General features: G+C 41.6%; 1 protein-coding gene across 2 annotated transcripts; it reads left to right on the forward strand.

The window, feature by feature from the left end:
• The first annotated feature begins 300 nt into the window (after positions 1 to 300).
• On the forward strand, positions 301 to 17,306 carry kif11 (kinesin family member 11). 2 transcript variants are annotated; one of them, XM_020626374.3, is made up of 27 exons: positions 301 to 447; positions 672 to 769; positions 2,715 to 2,844; positions 4,505 to 4,602; positions 4,734 to 4,812; positions 4,920 to 5,105; positions 5,765 to 5,889; positions 6,032 to 6,122; positions 6,270 to 6,415; positions 6,840 to 6,936; positions 7,074 to 7,169; positions 7,324 to 7,412; positions 7,556 to 7,643; positions 8,407 to 8,480; positions 9,045 to 9,159; positions 9,734 to 9,805; positions 10,499 to 10,634; positions 11,293 to 11,465; positions 13,246 to 13,371; positions 13,476 to 13,631; positions 14,279 to 14,418; positions 14,635 to 14,795; positions 14,878 to 14,996; positions 15,140 to 15,362; positions 15,570 to 15,730; positions 16,005 to 16,115; positions 17,005 to 17,306. In XM_020626374.3, the coding sequence occupies exons 2-27, from the start codon at positions 696 to 698 to the stop codon at positions 17,116 to 17,118; spliced, it is 3,180 nt and encodes a 1,059-aa protein (XP_020482030.2). In that variant the 5' UTR covers positions 301 to 447; positions 672 to 695; the 3' UTR covers positions 17,119 to 17,306. The 2 variants fall into 2 exon arrangements, with proteins under 2 accessions (XP_020482030.2, XP_020482035.2); XM_020626379.3 differs by having other exon boundaries at positions 17,008 to 17,306.
• The last annotated feature ends 329 nt before the right edge of the window (positions 17,307 to 17,635 follow it).

The raw sequence follows: 17,635 nt of genomic DNA on the forward strand, positions 1-17,635 counted from the left end.
AAAAGACTGCAATTTTTTGGTTCTACGCGCACAACGAGAACACATGTGGATATTAATCACTGACTTTAAATAACAGCGGTAATAATTTAACACTCAAAGTGACGTTTTACCTACAAACAATGTCGCCACCTTGTGTTAATATTTGGGCATTTTTACTATGAATTCCTACCGTGATGCACCGCGTCAACGACGTCATGCCTCGTTCTGACCAATGGCGTCATTTGTTTGGCCGTTCGTCTCCTCCTATTGGTCGAGGGAAATTTAAAAGTACCGTTTGAAATGTGTCCTGTTCGTGGTTTTTTTTGTGCGCCAGAGAAGTTTGTGGTAAGAGACAGTGTCACTGGAGGGGGCAGGAAGCGCTTAATATAATATATCACTGATAAATAGTACAAGTTGGAAGTAATAATCCGTAAAGGGAGCGCAGGACAAGTGCACATCGTTTCTTAAGTAAGTTCATCGAGTTTAAAACTATTTCTACATTTTGCCTGCCAACATGCTGTTTTTAGTTTCTGTCGGTAGTTCTGTAATTGTTTGCAGTAGACTGTCGTGTTATCGTCTTATTTGCTTCTTTTAGTTTGTATATTTCAGAGCTCGTTTGATAAAATCGTATACATGTTGTTGTTGTTGTTGTCGTCTGTGTGTTTATGTAAATTGTGTAACGGTGCTTACAGAGGAGCAGAGGAGGATCTGCTAACATGGCTTCACACAACCTGAGCGGAGTCAAACGAGAGGAAAAGGGCAGAAACATCCAAGTCGTTGTCAGATGCAGGTAAGGAAAGCGGACCTACTTTCATTTATGATCGTTTCTGCGACACAACCTGACAGACTTTGAACTTCGTTGAAACGTAGCAGACATTAGTGTTCATAAAATACACTCAGTTTGAGCTGACTTCACATGAAGGGCTTTTATTTAAATGTCTTGATGTTATGGTTATTCAAAATTACTCTATTGATCTGTTGATGTTATCTTTATAGTGTTGCAGACATTAAAGTAGAAGTTGCATCTAATTCTGTATTTCAGGCATTGAAATTAATGTAGAGATGCAGATATTGAGGCACAGGTTTATTTAATGTCAAGTTAATTCACATTCAGGTAAACCATCTGTTTGAGAAAACTACTGAAGGATCTTGGATTAAACTACCAGCTCTTTAAACATGTTTAGATATCCCCTGCAAAACTGATTTAATTACTAATAATAAGAGATTATAACCTTAACCTTATTCACCCAAGCTCTGCTCACATTTTTGTTAACGTTGAATAAAAATAAGAGTATGGTCATTAGGTCTTTTCCGGTAATCTTCTTTGTTGGGATAAGGACATAACAGCTGTGATCATAGTCTTTCACCTCATTTATTTTTCATCCAGAAGTACTTTTAAGGATTTTGGGAATAAACAGCCGAGGTTAACCAAAGTGCTGATGGAATAAAAAGCTAAAACATCAAAACAACTAAACATCATTCAAATTATATTTTAAAAAATCTGGTGAAAGCTGTTGGGATAAATCGATCTTGTCCTGAACAGAAGGCCAAAGAGAAGAGAGAATAGTTTTTAACAAAGTTTTACAGCATTAAAAAGTGTGGTCAACTGTTCCGCAAGTGTGATGCCGCTACTGCAAGGGCGAAACCTGGTTTAGAGCTTTTTATTGGCACATCCAGGAGCAGCGGATCTTTTGAATGCAGTGCTCCAGCTGGAGTATGAACATGGAAAGGTTAAATTTAGTAACGTGTTGCCAGTCCATTAAGATCCCTAGAGGTTAACAGTTAAACCGATCCAGTAACGGACAGGAAGCCCGAGGAGGGAGAGCAGTTCAGCTGTGGTCCCCTATTTTCTTAGCAGTCGGTAGGCGATCACTCAGCAGCATTATGAACAAGCTGCAGGCGTTAGATGAACGACGGTCCAAACCCACAGACAAATAATTACAATAATCAAGTCAGTGTTCTACATGCTGGAATTGCCTTCTCTATATCATTAGGAGAGCGATAGGCCGTATCCTTAGATACAAGTCTTAACTGAAAAAAAGCTAGACTTAACAGCCATAGAAGTTTACTTCCTGTAAAATGTAAAAACACTGTCAAAAAATAATCACCAAGACTCTTTACAGAAGAGTGAACATTCAAGGCTAAAGAGCAAAGAGTTCCGATAAGACCTAACCGAGTAATAAAACATGAGATATGAAGTGTGACTCAATTATTCCACTCCTCAAAGAACGTCTTTAGGATTAAAGATTTAATCCCAGCTGTGAGTCTGATGGCTGCTTTAAAATAAAGGTTGAAATGTCCGAGAGCAACCAGGGCGCTGCCTCGTGTAGTGCGAGTGTGTGACTGTGAGGGATCATTCATGTGTCAAACAGTCAGTGGTTCATTAATTCATCCTGTGGACTAAAAATACTCACGTTTCATGTTTTAAATGTTTTAGAAGAACTGCTTTTGTTGTGAGTTTTCTGTGTTGCTTCTTTGCTTCAGTCATATTTTTCATATCATATTATGTTTATTGTTTCTTTATGGAGTAGGAAATCCACCACAGCCCCAAACCATTTGTCATTATTATTAGGTTTTTTAAGAGACATAAAAAGTGTAAGACAAATATGACAATTCCGAGTAATTTATATCTGAAATTAGCCCTTCACATATTGTAGTGTATTTAGTTTGAATGATATGCTGAACGATAGTTTGAGTTTTAACAGAGAGGTCTAATTAATCTCTGCTGTTTTCAGGCCTTTCAACACAATGGAGCGCAAGTCGTCCTCCGGGGTCATCGACTGCGACCAGAGCAGGAAGGAGGTTCTCGTGAAGACGGGCGGGATGAACGACAAAGCATCACGAAAGACCTACACGTTTGACATGGTGAGTGGATGAGACCGAAATGAACCGATTTAAAAAAAAAAAAAAAAGTCTGCTCTCTTCTTTACTGAACTCGGCTGTGTTTGTTTCCTGATGTGCACACAGTCTGCAGTGATGCGTTTCACTTCTCATACCAGTGAAGATAAGAGTGTGTAAATAAAACACATGTCAGCAGATTGAATATAGTCTAAGTTCCTGTATGATTCCAGCTATTTTTGTAAAGTGCATTTACTTATTGAGAGTAATTTTTAACATTCCATCCACTCAATAAATGCAATGTTATAACAAAGAAATGGCCACACAAGCATTCAGTGCATTTATATCCAAAAACTAAGGTTGGCACATGACAACATAAACCTTTTCACACATACGTAAATCTCCTGGAAAAACTCTGGAGATTTAGCTACCCAGAGTTTCTCCGGCCTAGTATTTTTTCCGCAGAAAGTCAGAGTGAGCTGATGTCTGAACGCGGCAGCATATACTCCAGAGATTTCAACTCGAGCCAATAGAAAGAGAATTATGTTTATATACAGTGACTGCATAAAGTGTATCACTACGACCTCCGTGCACATAATTAAACGGCTGCATTATGTTTTCTGTTCATCAGTATGTTGTGCTCCTCTCTTTTGTGGATGTTGTCATTCCATTGCACTACACATAGCATTGATTTTAAGGCAAATATTCTCATTATAACGTTGTGTAGCGGACTCTATTGCTTCAGCCGCTACTTCCGCGTTGTTTATTTACGTCACATCTTATCTCAGGAAATTCCCCGATCCCCCTCCCCTCTGACAGGGATAGTCCCCTGCTGTGAGGAGCATATATGAACGGCTAGGTCGGTAGAATCTCCGGAGCGTTCCTCCTGTAATTATCTAGATATTATCCGGAGTGCACATGTGAAAACGGCTCATTATTCTTAGAGAAGCAGTGAAGCTGCAATGTTTATAAATTCATGGTCAACTGTTAAATTTATCAGCAATGTTTTTGATAATCTTAAATCAGTTTGAGTTGTTTTACAGAAATACATCTAGATTCTGTGTTTTCAGCCTCATGAATAAAATATTTTCTGGCTCCCCCCCCCCCACAGTCCTAATAAGAGTCCTCACAACTTATCGATTGACAGTACCAAGAGTTCAAATGATAGCGAACATAATCTTTCTTTGAAGCAGTTTAAAAACATTCACATTGACTCCACTAACTATAATGTTGTGACTGTCACCTTTTAAAAATGATAGAATGACTATCTCTAAAATGTCTGGAGTTTGGTGCAGATACTTTCTGTAAGCCAGTGTCTGTACTTATCTGCACCTCCAAGAAATCAAACTGAGTGAGACATCTCCCCCTGAGTGGGTCTTTTCAGCTTCAGGATGTCTCTCTCCCAGTTTATGTTTCATTTTTAATTTACATTATTAATATACTGTGTTACAACCACGACCTTCATTCATTTATTCACTAATCTGAAGAAAAAAAATCAACTGAAGCTTCATCTGTTTTCATGCTCAGATACATATTTAAATAACACATACCAGAAATATCAACTGGGTCAGTCCTAGTAGTAACTGAAACACCTCTCATAACACGGGCCGGCTCAAAACAGAAGCCATGTTGATTTTAATTCTCTGTATGTATTCATCAAATGATTTGCACTCTTTTTGTCATGCAGGTATTTGGTCCGGCAGCCAAGCAGATTGAGGTCTACAGGAGCGTTGTTTTCCCGATCCTGGATGAAGTCATCATGGGATACAACTGCACTGTTTTTGCGTGAGTACTCTTTAGCTGTCAGTCAAAAATGATTCACAGATTAACTATCATTATGTAAAGACTTCATTTCTGGTCTGAGCTCTCGTGTAAGCACATGTTGATAAGGTTTTATTCTCTGCCGTCTCTCTCAGCTATGGTCAGACAGGAACAGGAAAGACGTTCACCATGGAGGGGGAGAGGACTCCAAACGAGCAGTTCACCTGGGAGGAGGTCAGTTGATCTCTGTTAAAAACGGAATAGTGATGTTTTTTCCAGAAGTCCCTTGTGCTATTGCTACCTGATAATTAACTTAATTCCTGCGTTTGGGAACATTTTAGGACCCTCTGGCTGGTGTCATCCCCAGGACACTGCACCAGATTTTTGAGAAGCTTACTGAAAATGGCACAGAGTTCTCAGTCAAAGTGTCCCTGCTGGAGATCTACAATGAGGAGCTTTTTGACCTGCTCAGCCCCAGCGAGGACGTCACTGAGCGTCTGCAGCTCTTTGACGACCCGAGAAACAAGGTAAGTGTCAGACTTTGACTGCCTTTACTATATGGATTAATGTCTGCTGCTGTGAATCCAGTAAATTAGGATCTTGCATTGCTTGCTGCATTAGGCACTAATTACATTTTTTTCTTCCAAGCAAATGTTTAATAACTGTTCAAAGGGAACACAGTGTTATGTCTGCAGAGGAGGAAAATAATTGATCAGGCTACATACAGTACATATAGCTGATATACTGTATGCTGTAGTCCTCATTTTGTCCTCAAGAGGTCTCCAGTACAACAGGAGTCAACAGTGCTTTGTTGACCACAGCGTGCCCTGTTCAGATAACCAGCCCAAATGTATTTCTTTGTCAAATCAAGATTGTATCTCAAATGACCTCAGAGAACTCTGGGGGAAAAAAAAAGATGATAGCTCTCCATTTTTCACATTTGCATGTTGGTTAGCAGCCTCTTGCTGTGTTAGGTTACTTTCACCTTGACACACAGACTGGAAAGTGCTGTGTGTACACACAAAGCCGATGAGATCGTATGCAAATGAAAGTGTGGACAGTCGGTCTTAAAGATCCAATTTGAGTAACAAATCTGATTTTGCTCTCTCTGAACAAAGCCGTTGTTTACATTTCTTCACCCTGTGTCGCCCGTGTGTACTGACTGCTGCTGCGTTGTGGGTTTCAGCGAGGCGTGGTGGTGAAGGGTCTAGAGGAGGTGACGGTTCACAACAAAGATGAAGTTTATCAGATCCTGGAGAGAGGAGCCGCCAAGAGGAGGACGGCCTCCACACTTATGAACGCCTACTCCAGGTATTCACAGACAAAAGAAGCAAACTTTGTGTCTTGTTTCCAGCAAGAGTGGAGACAAATGAGGAGAACGACCTGTTATGACCTCGTTGATTGATTCACAGCTGATTTGTTTACCTTTTTTCCTTCTTGTCTCTCTGTGTAGTCGCTCCCACTCGGTGTTCTCAGTCACCATCCACATGAAGGAGATCACTCTGGACGGAGAGGAGCTGGTGAAGATCGGCAAACTCAATCTGGTAATTATCCAGTAACAAGTCGCTAACTGTTGTTGGAGGCTTTGAGTCATGTGTTTGTGTGAATTCTGCTCTATTAATGTAGAGCACATGTGTCAACTGTAGAGCCTGATTCTTCTTCAAATCTGTTAACGTCTTTCCTCTCTCCAGGTGGATCTTGCCGGAAGTGAGAACATCGGGCGCTCTGGTGCGGTGGACAAACGCGCTCGTGAGGCGGGAAACATCAACCAGTCTCTGCTGACACTGGGCAGAGTGATCACTGCGCTGGTGGAGAAGAGGCCTCACGTCCCGTACAGGTAGATTCACTTGTGAAGTCAAATTCAGTCGTTGCAGTGCAGGCTTGTTGTGGTTTGAGAGGCTCGAGGCACCAAAAACATTAAAAGCATTGTGCTGGGAAGCAGACTACTCTCATTTGCATTATGCAGGAAGGTAATTCTCATTATTTAGGCTTACATCTTCTAAATAAATAAGGCTGAGAAAAATGATGGGAACACAGTTGAACAGCATCACAAACTTGACCTCCTGTAAGTCACCTCTTGGACACAGTTTCAAGAAAAACCTCAGACCTTCAGAAGTTTAGAGATGGTTTCTTACTCTTCAGCTCCCAAATACACAACACTGATAACACTACAAGGGTCTTATACCAGCCAAATGATCACCTTGGATTGCTTTTGGGTTGTAATTACGGTACTAAATAGGTCACATTTTCTCTTCCCACAGAGAGTCCAAGCTGACCAGAATCCTGCAGGACTCGCTGGGAGGACGAACGAAAACCTCCATCATCGCCACAGTGTCGCCTTCCTCCAGCAACCTGGAGGTAAGTTCTGCTGTCTCTAAGAATGAAGGCTCGTGTAGCTTCGCGATAAACTTTCAGTGTATTCATTTTAGCTCCACTGCACCGTGCTCCTGCTTCGACGCATGCTAATGGTTGTGATGTTCTCTGTTTGTGTGCAGGAGACTCTGAGCACGCTGGAGTACGCCAGCAGAGCCAAGAACATCATGAACAAGCCCGAGGTCAACCAGAAACTCACCAAGAGGACTCTCATCAAGGTAGTTTGAATAGACACATGTTTTATTCGGAGGGATTGAATATGGAATAAAGCTGAAAGGGAAAGGCCAGATTGCTTTGCCTGTGTAAAATTAGTTTTATTCCAACTATAAAAGTCTTCAACACAAATCTGAACTGATGTTTCTGTCCATTCAGGAATACACCGAGGAGATTGAGCGTCTGAAGCGTGACTTGGCAGCCACTCGAGACAAGAACGGAGTTTATATTTCTACAGAGAACTATGAGTAAGTGACATAATACAGACCATTCAATCCATACAATGTGTTCTGTCTAGTCATGGAAGAGTAGATCATGTCAACATTTGTGAGGCAGCCAGGACAGAAAATAAATGTTTTGGCTTGATCAAATGTTCTAAAATGTGTTTCAGGAGTATGATGAGTCAGATCACGGCTCAAGAGTTGAGTTCAGCGGAGTACACTGACAGGATCGCTGCCATGGAGGAGGAGCTAAAGAAGGTACAGTCTGTGAGCCTCTCTTTCACCCTGAGGGCGCTCCAGCTTGGAGTTTTAGTACCCAGGAAGTCAAGAAGCAATCTGTCATATGTCAGACCTGCTGGTGGTTGCAGTAGATCTGGTTGGCATGACGTAGTTAGCCTAGTTTCACGATGGCAAACAGGGTTGTTTCCCACGTCTTGCAATATGAGAAAAAGCCTTTTTCAACAGAAGGCTGAACACTTCCTGTTGGTGGAGATACAAAGTCCACTGATAAAATGAAATAATACATTTTGAGAGTTACATGTTGTTTATGAATATATTACCGGTAATTATCCCCCCCAAAAAAAAAAATCATAGAAAAGCTCCTTTTACACCAGGCAGTCTGGTGCCTGGTGTAAAAGAAAATCATAGAAAAGTTTAAATCTGAAAGACTTGATTAAATCAGGAACTGAGGAAACACTATCCACACATTTTGAATGAGGAAACAAGAGGTAGGATAAATGTTACAAACAAGACAGAAACATAAAACCAATTAAATCAGTAAGGAGGAAAAAAAAACCACACGCATACTTTCCATCCTACTGTAGTGAGTGTTAAAAGGAGTCTAGTGAGGTATTTAACTGGTGGAGCTAACTCTTTAGCATCGGGCCATGATGTGAGACTTCTGCAGAAGAAGAGTAGACAAACAGATGATTTGTATGTTCATCATTTGTGTGCTTTGTTGCTTCTTTTGCTTTCAGTGATACATCTCTCTCTCTCTCTCTCTCTCTCTCTCTCTCTGCAGGTGACCGAGCTGTTTGTGGACAGTAAGACCAAACTGGAGCAGTGCACTGTAGAGCTGGATGACAAGCAGCAGAGGTCAGGGCTTGTTGTCATTCTACACAGTCCATTATCAGTGATCCATGTCAGGGCTTTTACTATTTGAATAACCTCTGTTCTGTAGTTAGGCTATGTGCTTTTTATTGCTGTAGATGGATGTAGCTGAACTTATTTCAACTACTCCACTTAAAGTTGGCTAGATGAATCCACAATGATAAGTTATAGTCTTAAAGGTCAACATTTAACTGACATGTACCACCATGAATCTTTAAAACCTCAGAAATGTGAGCTCAGAAATGTCTTTTCTTCAGTTCTTGGCGATGCATTCCACATTGAATCCAAGAGCAGACTACAAAGTTAATTTTTTTTTATTTTTTTAAAAAAAAGCTCAACACTCAAAGGAGGAGACAATCAAATAATCAGATTTAACATATCTTGATATTCATGGTTTCCACTGGACAGCTATGGTAAACTGTAATCTGTGGAGTGAAAGCAGCTGATGTGTAGTGCAGTAGAAAGTTGTCTCTGACATGAAGTGAAATAGAAGTAAGAAACTAAAGCAGAGGACTTGATTTACAGTACGTCCACCACTTTTGATTTCAGACTGGAGGAGACTAGCCAGGACCTGCAGCAGACCAAAGTGAAGCTGAGTCATGAGGAGTTTATCTGCTCCGAGCTCAGCTCAGTCCAGGATGTGCTCTACGACACCGCCGGGCAGGTACGAACGAGCCTCACTGATTCTGAAACATGACACCCTACTGTTCATTATCACTTTACTGCTTTGTGATCATTTTTTTTACAAAGATGTAACAACATCAACAACATGCACAACATCACTCTGTTGATGACAGTGATGTGCACACGATTCATGTCAGCTTTACAGAATATGATGCTATTATCCACAAATGAATGCACACAGCGTGGGATATACAAATCTGTTGGTCAAAAACACAAATATACGCTCTGCAGCCTCCACTGCAACACCCACATTTGGTTGCTGGTTTGGGTTTAGTTATTTTATTTAACCACTTCTTTTTCTTGGGTTGTCATTTTTTTTCATTTGTACCTTCCTTTTTTTCTTTGGTTGGCTGTACTTTCCAAACTATTACCAGTGTGCTTTAGAGGAAGTGTCTAACTTCCTGTTTTTCAAACTTTTCTTATGTCTACTTCTACCACTAAACTGTAGTGAAGTGATTTTTATTCGAGCTGAACTGTATAAAGTGATGGTACTGTTTGGAGTCTATTGCTGACATTTCAACATTTCCTTCTTGTTTTTCCTGCGTCTCCTTCAGCTGCTGAGCACAGTGGACGCCAGCACTAGTGACGTGTCGGGCCTCCATGACAAGCTGGACAGGAAGAAAAAGGTCTCACACACACACTTTTCCAAACAGCACAGTGTCGACATCAAGTAGAAGCATGTTAACCCAAATTTAGTGATTTTGTATTTCTTTAAATCATCTAAGGGAATAAATCAATGAATTGCCTTTTCCTACTTCCTTAATGTCATGACAACAGGTAAAAATCAGTGGATTAGTTATTTCTTTTCGAAGCTTTCTTAGCTTTTGAAGTTGTCTTTGCTGCAGATTATGATTTGTTTCGGTAAATTCACAAATTGACTTTCTTGAGTCTAGCTCAGTGGTTCTCAACTGGTGGGTAGGGACCCAAAAGTGGCTTGCGAAGCCGTTTTCAGTGGATCACGAATGTGTAGCTGGGAATAAAAATGGTGTCTGTTTTGTAATGTCTACTGCACCATTTTTATTTAATAAATCTGATTGGTTGTAAAATATCAGAAATTTGGGACGCGATTTCTCATGGAGGTGATGGCTGAGGCTAGACGAGTTGAGAACCACGGGTTTAGCTTATGTGTTATTGAAAGTTTGACTATAGAACAATAGAAATACTACAGGGTCCCTCATTTGTTTCCTTGTGACATCATTCTGTTAAGTTTTGCCCATGTTTTTCTTGGCTGCTTAAAAAAAAAAAAGTTCACTATCGGGACTGGTCTGCAGTACTGTGCTGCAGCAAGACTGACAAACACACTCTTTGTTGACATGCAGGTGGAGCAGCACAACAATGGCATCCAGCAGAGCTTCGCACAGAGGATGGACGGCGCGTTCAGCAACATGCAGCGCTGCGTTCAGCAGCAGGGAGCCAAACACCAAGACATGCTGAGCAGCTACTCTCAGTCCATCGGTGAGAGCAGAGAGCTGTGGAGGTTTATTTCTCTGATAATCTTTTCCAGCAGTGGAGCTAAACGTGAACATGTGAAATGGTCAAGAGGGTGGTGATAATGAAGAAGAATCATTTTAAACAGGACACGTTCATCCTCTGAGGGACAAGAACTCTACACAGAAGGCTGCTTTAACACCTGAAGTATTTAACACCTGGGAGGCGTAGCTGCATGATTTTTGGCTTCACAAACTACTGGTAGTTTCTAAGCCAGCCATGTGCCGCTGTGTAACCAATGGTTACCATACAAGTTTGACACACAAGCCTGAAGCTTAATAACACTGCGAGGTGGACTTTTAACTTAGGTACAACATTTAAAACTTCTGAAATTCATACTACTTGCATATTCTTAAACAAGGGAATAGGATTAGGTGTCATTTAACCACCTACTGACTGAAACAACATGCAAAGCTTCCATGTTGAATCATATTTTGAGGCGATATTTCAAGAATCTGGGACCAGAGACGTTTTAACGGACAACTTGAGATAAAATAAGTTTTAAAAAAAAACCAAAAAACTTTCCTAAACAAATTAACAGATTTAGTTTATTTTGACATTAGAGACCAAGCATTGAACTTCCCACTTTATTGTTAATATTGAGTTTGTTTTGTCTCCTGTTCAGACGGTGTGCTAGTCATGAACGAGGCGGCACTGAAAGGCGCTATGACCACCATGGAGTCCTTTGTGGGTGGAGTCGGGCAGCTGGTGGCTGAGGGCGTGGCTCGCTGTCAGGACCGAGTGCAGCAACAGGAGGCGATGTGTCTGAAGGATAAGGAGAGCGTGCTGCAGCTGCTGGTGAGGACAAATCAACTTCCATAGCTGGAACACAATGGCCCTCACTTATCAACCTGGTGTAGAAACCAGCGCAGATTTGGGTGTAGAAATCATTGTACGACAGGGTCAATGTGGGACCTATGAAACGTGCGCATCTGGCTGATCACAGCGGACGCATGACCGGGTGTTGATAAGTGTGGCGGCTGGAAACGATTGTCATTTAAATACCACGCCCCTATTTATTCACGGTTTAGCTGTCCTCGCCCCCAGAGTTTACGGCATGGAGATACATAACACGGCATAACAAGAAGAGAAACGAGATATGACCTGAGTGACACCATAACAGAAAAGTAAAGAGGAATAACATTGTGTTGTTTGACAGTCTGACATGTAGGATTAAAGAGCTTCAGAAGAAATGCGCCTGCACGGAAATCTCAACATGGTGTGGATAACTGAACTCCAGCGGAGTTTTTAATAATTAATTTAACATCCGTGATATGTAACGTACATAATCTAGGCTATAATATAACCAAATGTTTGTACTTTTAGTTTAAAAAACCTGGTCAGACCATAGGATTGCTACAATATAGGCTAGTTTTGCCGGTCTTCAAAGAAGCAGCTCCCGGACCGGAGGACGCCAGCCGGACCCCCACCTGAAATATCCAGGAGCGAGTGGCTTCTTTCATCGGTTCAGCCTCAATATCAGGCACAAGTGGTACAGGCGAACCTGAATCTGCGTCGGATAACTTCGGCTGCACTAACGTGCTCCGTGCTTGCCATTAATGAGACTTTAAAAGAGATGAATGAAAACCTGAAACGTCCTGCATCACATGAATAAAGTGTTTGATCAAACGCTGTGCAATGTGCACTTCTCATCCAATTAGCCTACTTTCAAAACATAAGAATTTAACACTTGTATACACGAAAGTCCTGACTCCGTTTTACAGCCCCCAGATTTCTTAATTCGTTATTATGTCACACGTAGTCTGGCCTCTGTGCGTCTGCTGTGCGCAATTACGCATGTGGCACATCAGCGTATTATTGATGATTTAAATTTCCGGACATACCGATTAGTTATGATCTAACGTTAATGTTCTGAATTCTTAAATATTTCAGAGGCTAAAAGTTGTATTTAGTATCTCTGGAAGTTTTTATGTCCTTTTGAAGTAACTGTTTGTAGTTTTTCTGTTTTAATTTGTCTCAGTATTTTCTGCAGTGATATTCCTGTGCGCATGAACGTTTAAAATGTATTTACTGAAAGCAGCCTGTCTCATCTTTAATCTTTAAAGTAAATCAATTAAACAAACATTAATTCATCAAATAAAACACACGACTAAAGAAATCACCTGACAGCTCGCGCTGCTCGACATTATTTAAAAAGCGATGTAGCCTACAGAGATCGTTACAGGTGGAGCGTAATATAAAATACATTTTAGATGCCATATCTTATCTAACAGTAAATCTGTGAACCTCTATCTGCCTTTCTTAACAAGCAGATTCGCTGCACTGTAAGTCCACACTGAGTTGAAAACGTGCATACACAAGCTGAGACCTGGCGTGGGATTTGAGCGTACCCTCCGCTCACGTCCAAATTGATAAGTGCCGAACTTTGCGTGGAAATGACCGTACACCCATATTTCTGCCGTACGTACGTTTGATAAGTGACGGCCAATGACAGTACTGGACACAACTGATGGGGTTTAAAGGCTGATGAATGTCGTTTGCAGCTGCTTTCTGACGGAGTATCTTTTATTCTTCTCTGCGCCGAGCTGTTTCTGAACCTTTTTCCTTCTTTGTGCAGGAGGAGCATCAGCAGGACATGGAGGAGGTCCTGGTGGTTCGCACTCTGATGGGTCTGTCAGCTGTCAAAGAGCTCAATGACACACTGAGAGCCACAGTGGAGACACAGCGGGCGCTGGCCAACAAGGTAAGTTCATACCTGTGTTCTGTCTTCCTTTTTTAGGGCTGCGCTCACAATTCAAAAGTGAAACTGTGCTCAACCTCCTGATGCTCTTGTTCGTTGTCTCTCAGGTGGAGGCGATGAAGGAGATGGGTGTGTTTTTCAGTGGCCTGGTGCAGGAGCTGGCAGGAATGCGGGAGGCCTCTGTGCAGGGTCTGAGCGCTCTGCAGACTCAACACGACAAGTTAGAGGACGAGATCAGTCAGGCGCAGGAGAGACACCAGACGGTAAGCTGATCGCTTCTTCCTGAAGCTTCTCTTCAATTTGGTAAAAGATTTTCTTTTCTGAGATGACTTCAGACGTAGCTAGATGTTCAGTGAATCTTTTCCTCTCCAATTGGTACAAATACATGAAGATGAAATAACTTAAAAAATAAATAATAAATAATATTTTAAAACTTGTTCCAGAACAGATGATTTGAGTTTCAATCAACTGAGTAAATTCAGAGGCCAGCGTGTGCACCATGGCTATAAAAAACAATGTTAATGGAGCCCTGATACTATGATTAACAGACTCTGTTTCCATAGTAACTGACTCAGAGCTACAGTTACCTCTCTGACTGGAACAGGCTTGAGTTAACCCTCTTTTCTCTGGTTTGAGTGAGCTCTCTTTGTGAAATTTCAGATAGATAGAATTAGCATTATATCATATGGCTCACATCATATTCTGTCTTTAGGTTAATATAATAACCCACACATATGCCCTCAAGAAGTAACGCACTAATAACAAAAGGTTCATATAGGATCCACCATCCAGCTTCATGATGCATTTGTAACAAATATTCAAACACCCTGTACTTTTAAAAGTTTTTAATTTCATCATTTTTGTAAATATTCTTGAAACACACATCATGCCTTTTGCGTTTGTTCATCAGGGGATGAAGCAGACCATCCAGTGCCTGCAGGACCAGCTCAACCTGCTGACTATGGAGGTCCAGAAGGATTATACTGATCTCCGCACGTCCTCCAAAGCTCTGCAGAAACCTCTACAGACCCTCCAGGAGAACATCAACAGGTGAGAAGGAACTGTTTTCAAGTTTCCCTGTCTTGTGAATGTACATGCATGAATCCCTCTGAGCCACAGTCAGGGGTTAATAACATTCCCTGTTGAAAAAATAGATAGTTTTGAACTTCAAAGGAGTCCATATAATATAATGTTCATTATGAAGAATGATCAGCTTCTAAAACCTTGTTTTTTTTTCCCCCCACATTGTCTTCATCCTGTGTGCAGTGGTTGCAGTACAGTAGAGCGTCGGGCCTCCTCTCAGGCGGACCTCCTCACCTCCACCTCTTCCTCCCTGGCCTCCTCTCTGCGTCTGACCACCAACCAGAGCCTGCAGACCCTAGATGAGATGACAGGCTGCTGTTCCCACCTGCACAGCGCTGTGTCAGGTACCAAACTCATCGTTTCTTTGGTTATAATCTAAACCTTTATCACCTCCAGTACAGTCAGTGAATGTTGTTTTTGATACAGGCTTGGTCGATCGTGACCTCCAGTGGAGCTCCAAAACCAGGGAGCAGGCAGAGACTGCCGCCCAGCAACATTCAACTCTGATGGGGATGATTTCAAGTGAAGCTCAGGCCCTGCATCAGGTAACAAATAGACTTTTTCAGTGTGCATTAGAATAGTATCAATCTTGCTTAATCATATTTAAGAGCTAAGATTTCATTGATTGATTCATAACTCTTCTGCGTTGATATAACAGATTTTCATTTGGCCTATTTGTTCTCTCCAGAGTGTCGAGAAGCGCTGCACCGAACAGCTCCAGGCAGCCGAGAAGCAGCTGTCGGGTCGGCAGGAGGAGGTTAAGCGGGCTGTGATGGCTGTACAGAACCAGACCTCCCAGGACCGGACTGTCCTGGAGCAACAGCAGGCTGAGCTGCAGGACCACGTGGAGACGAGTCAGGAGCTGGTCAGCGATTTTCTGCAAAACGAGCTGCAGCAGGACATTCCTACTGGTACATAATTTAAGATTTGTGGTTTTTTTTTCCCCCCAACACGTACCTTTTTGTTTTGAGTGTATTTTAAAGATTGAAGATTATTATTTTTATTCAGACAGGAAATCAAAACAAAAGTTTCTAATTGGAAGAGAACTAGTGAAGTTGATTGTTTCAGTGAGTGTCTCACCTGTCCAGTTCACAAACAAACTATTCTGGTTCCTCCAGGTACGACCCCTCAGCGTCGAGAGTTTGTCTATCCCAGGCAGCTGGTGAAGTCGCGGACTCGGAGCGAGCTGCTGGAGAGCCTGAGGAGGCAGCAGGAGGAGCTGAGGGCAGCTGTGGAGGAGGAAGAGGACGAGCAGGAGGAGCTCAGCCAGGTTGACCACGTACGTTGGCAAACCCTTATTTTTTTCTAAATATTTAATATTTTTGGGGAAGATCTCTAGGTAATAATGTCTCTCTAATAGACCTCAACGTTATTCTTTTAAGCCTGTTTCACTGTCACTATATTTACTGACCCTTTGTATTCAACTATAAGATGCTCCTGCCTTAAAGGAATAGTGATCGCACTCAGAATTATTTCTCTTTTTGATTTCATTAGAAAGAATCCCTTGTGAATTTGTGCTCAAGCTTCTCTTTGTGTACCTCTTGTGTCTGCAGGACTCTCTTGAAGACGAGTTGAGTACTTGTAACGAAAGCTTGGCCACAGAGCCGTCCTTCATCGATGAGAACCTCGTCTTCAACGAGAGCAAACGAGTTCCCTTCTTCAAGGTAAAAAAGCAAAATATTCAAGTTGGGGGTCGTTTAAAAATGATGCATTGGGCATAATATGTTGGGACCGGCTAATGTTTCTACCTGTACTTGAGAGTAGTAAATAATTAGTTAGTAGACAAGTTACCTCAGCATTCCAGTAATCTGCTTGTTTCCACATACTCTGCACTACGCTGCCGTTCGCTGCCACTCTAGTCTATGCTCCTATTTCCACAGCGAGCGCCGCAGTCTTTCTCCAGCGCGAGCCAGTAGCACCACTACGCTCTGCTTCGTTTAAAACACTTCAAGTCTATTTTCCACGGAGCCCGATACAAGCACCCGTCAAGCTGAAAAGAATAGATCGACCCAGACAGGACGTTAGACAAGGAAACACACAGAGCGTCTGGTCAATTTCAAAATAAAACACTACATATGGACTTATGATCCTATTTTCCTTCAATTTGTTAACATTACGTCAAAACAGGGTAAGGGTCTTTATTCCCGCTAAATCAGCTGCTCATGGCTGCACTCACACTCCAGAAACAGACACAGTGGGGCACGACTGAGCGAAACCCGGGCGCACGGACTATGTGGAAATTGGCATTCTTATTTCTGGCTAGTGTTGTTTACATGTTAGCTTTAGCTTGGTTATTTTGTTTTAGTTTAACATGTTTAATTTGTTCTGGCTAAATGGACAAGCTAGTTAGCCAAACCTATTGTTAGCATGCTAGTTACACCGATTGTGACATGGTAGATGGGTAAATGCTGTTTCTAGCAATACGTGAAGTAGCTGAGAGTGATTCTTTTTTATCATCTCTGAAGAACATTATTTGACATTATTGTTGACTTTCACATTTTACTGTGTTCTGATAAATATGGTTGCATTCTTCTTGTGTTGTCCCTATTCCAGCAGAAGAAGGGCGGTAAGAAGGAATCGAAGAGCCACAACAGGCAAAAAGCATCTGAAAACGAAGCCCCATCAACGCCTCAGAAATCCAGACTGCCCCTCCGCTGTCAGAACTAGAGCAGTTTTAATATTTTTTTTCTTCGTTTCAACTGTTATTATTGCCCATGTCTTTCTCATCTTTTAAATATCTTTATCTTCTATGTGTTTGAATGTTGTCTAATGAACTGTCACTTGTCTTAGTACCATAACTGTCTCGACATTTTCAAGTTGCTTGTAAAATTAAAGAGATTTATACTTGTTTTATACTTCAAATCAATTATTGATCCCAGAAGATACAAGTTTATCGTGTGCATCCAAAATGAGGAGTTCCTGAAACCTCCGAACAAAAGCAGCACAATACCCACATAAGCAGTATTTACAGCTGGCAAAGTGACATAAATATTTAGAATGCTAAAACAAACTGAAATGAATATCAACCACTCTAATATGACTTACTGAGGCACATGTGAGTATCAGCGACAGGACTGACTTCCTCTAAAGTTATTAATACCTGAGACTGCTGCCACAGGGATGGTGTAAGATGAGCCTCTTTTATGTCGAATACATTTTCCGGGGTAAAGATTCTTGATAAGTA

Source organism: Labrus bergylta, chromosome 10 (assembly GCF_963930695.1).
Source record: "Labrus bergylta chromosome 10, fLabBer1.1, whole genome shotgun sequence".
NCBI lineage: Eukaryota > Metazoa > Chordata > Actinopteri > Labriformes > Labridae > Labrus > Labrus bergylta.

Coding starts and splice junctions, on each gene's coding strand:
- kif11 (XM_020626374.3), top strand. CDS start 696: ATGGCTTCACACAACCTGAGCGGAGTCAAACGAGAGGAAAAGGGCAGA. Junction 9,806..10,498: donor AGCTGGACAGGAAGAAAAAG/GTCTCACACACA, acceptor GTTGACATGCAG/GTGGAGCAGCACAACAATGG. Junction 16,116..17,004: donor AACGAGTTCCCTTCTTCAAG/GTAAAAAAGCAA, acceptor TCCCTATTCCAG/CAGAAGAAGGGCGGTAAGAA.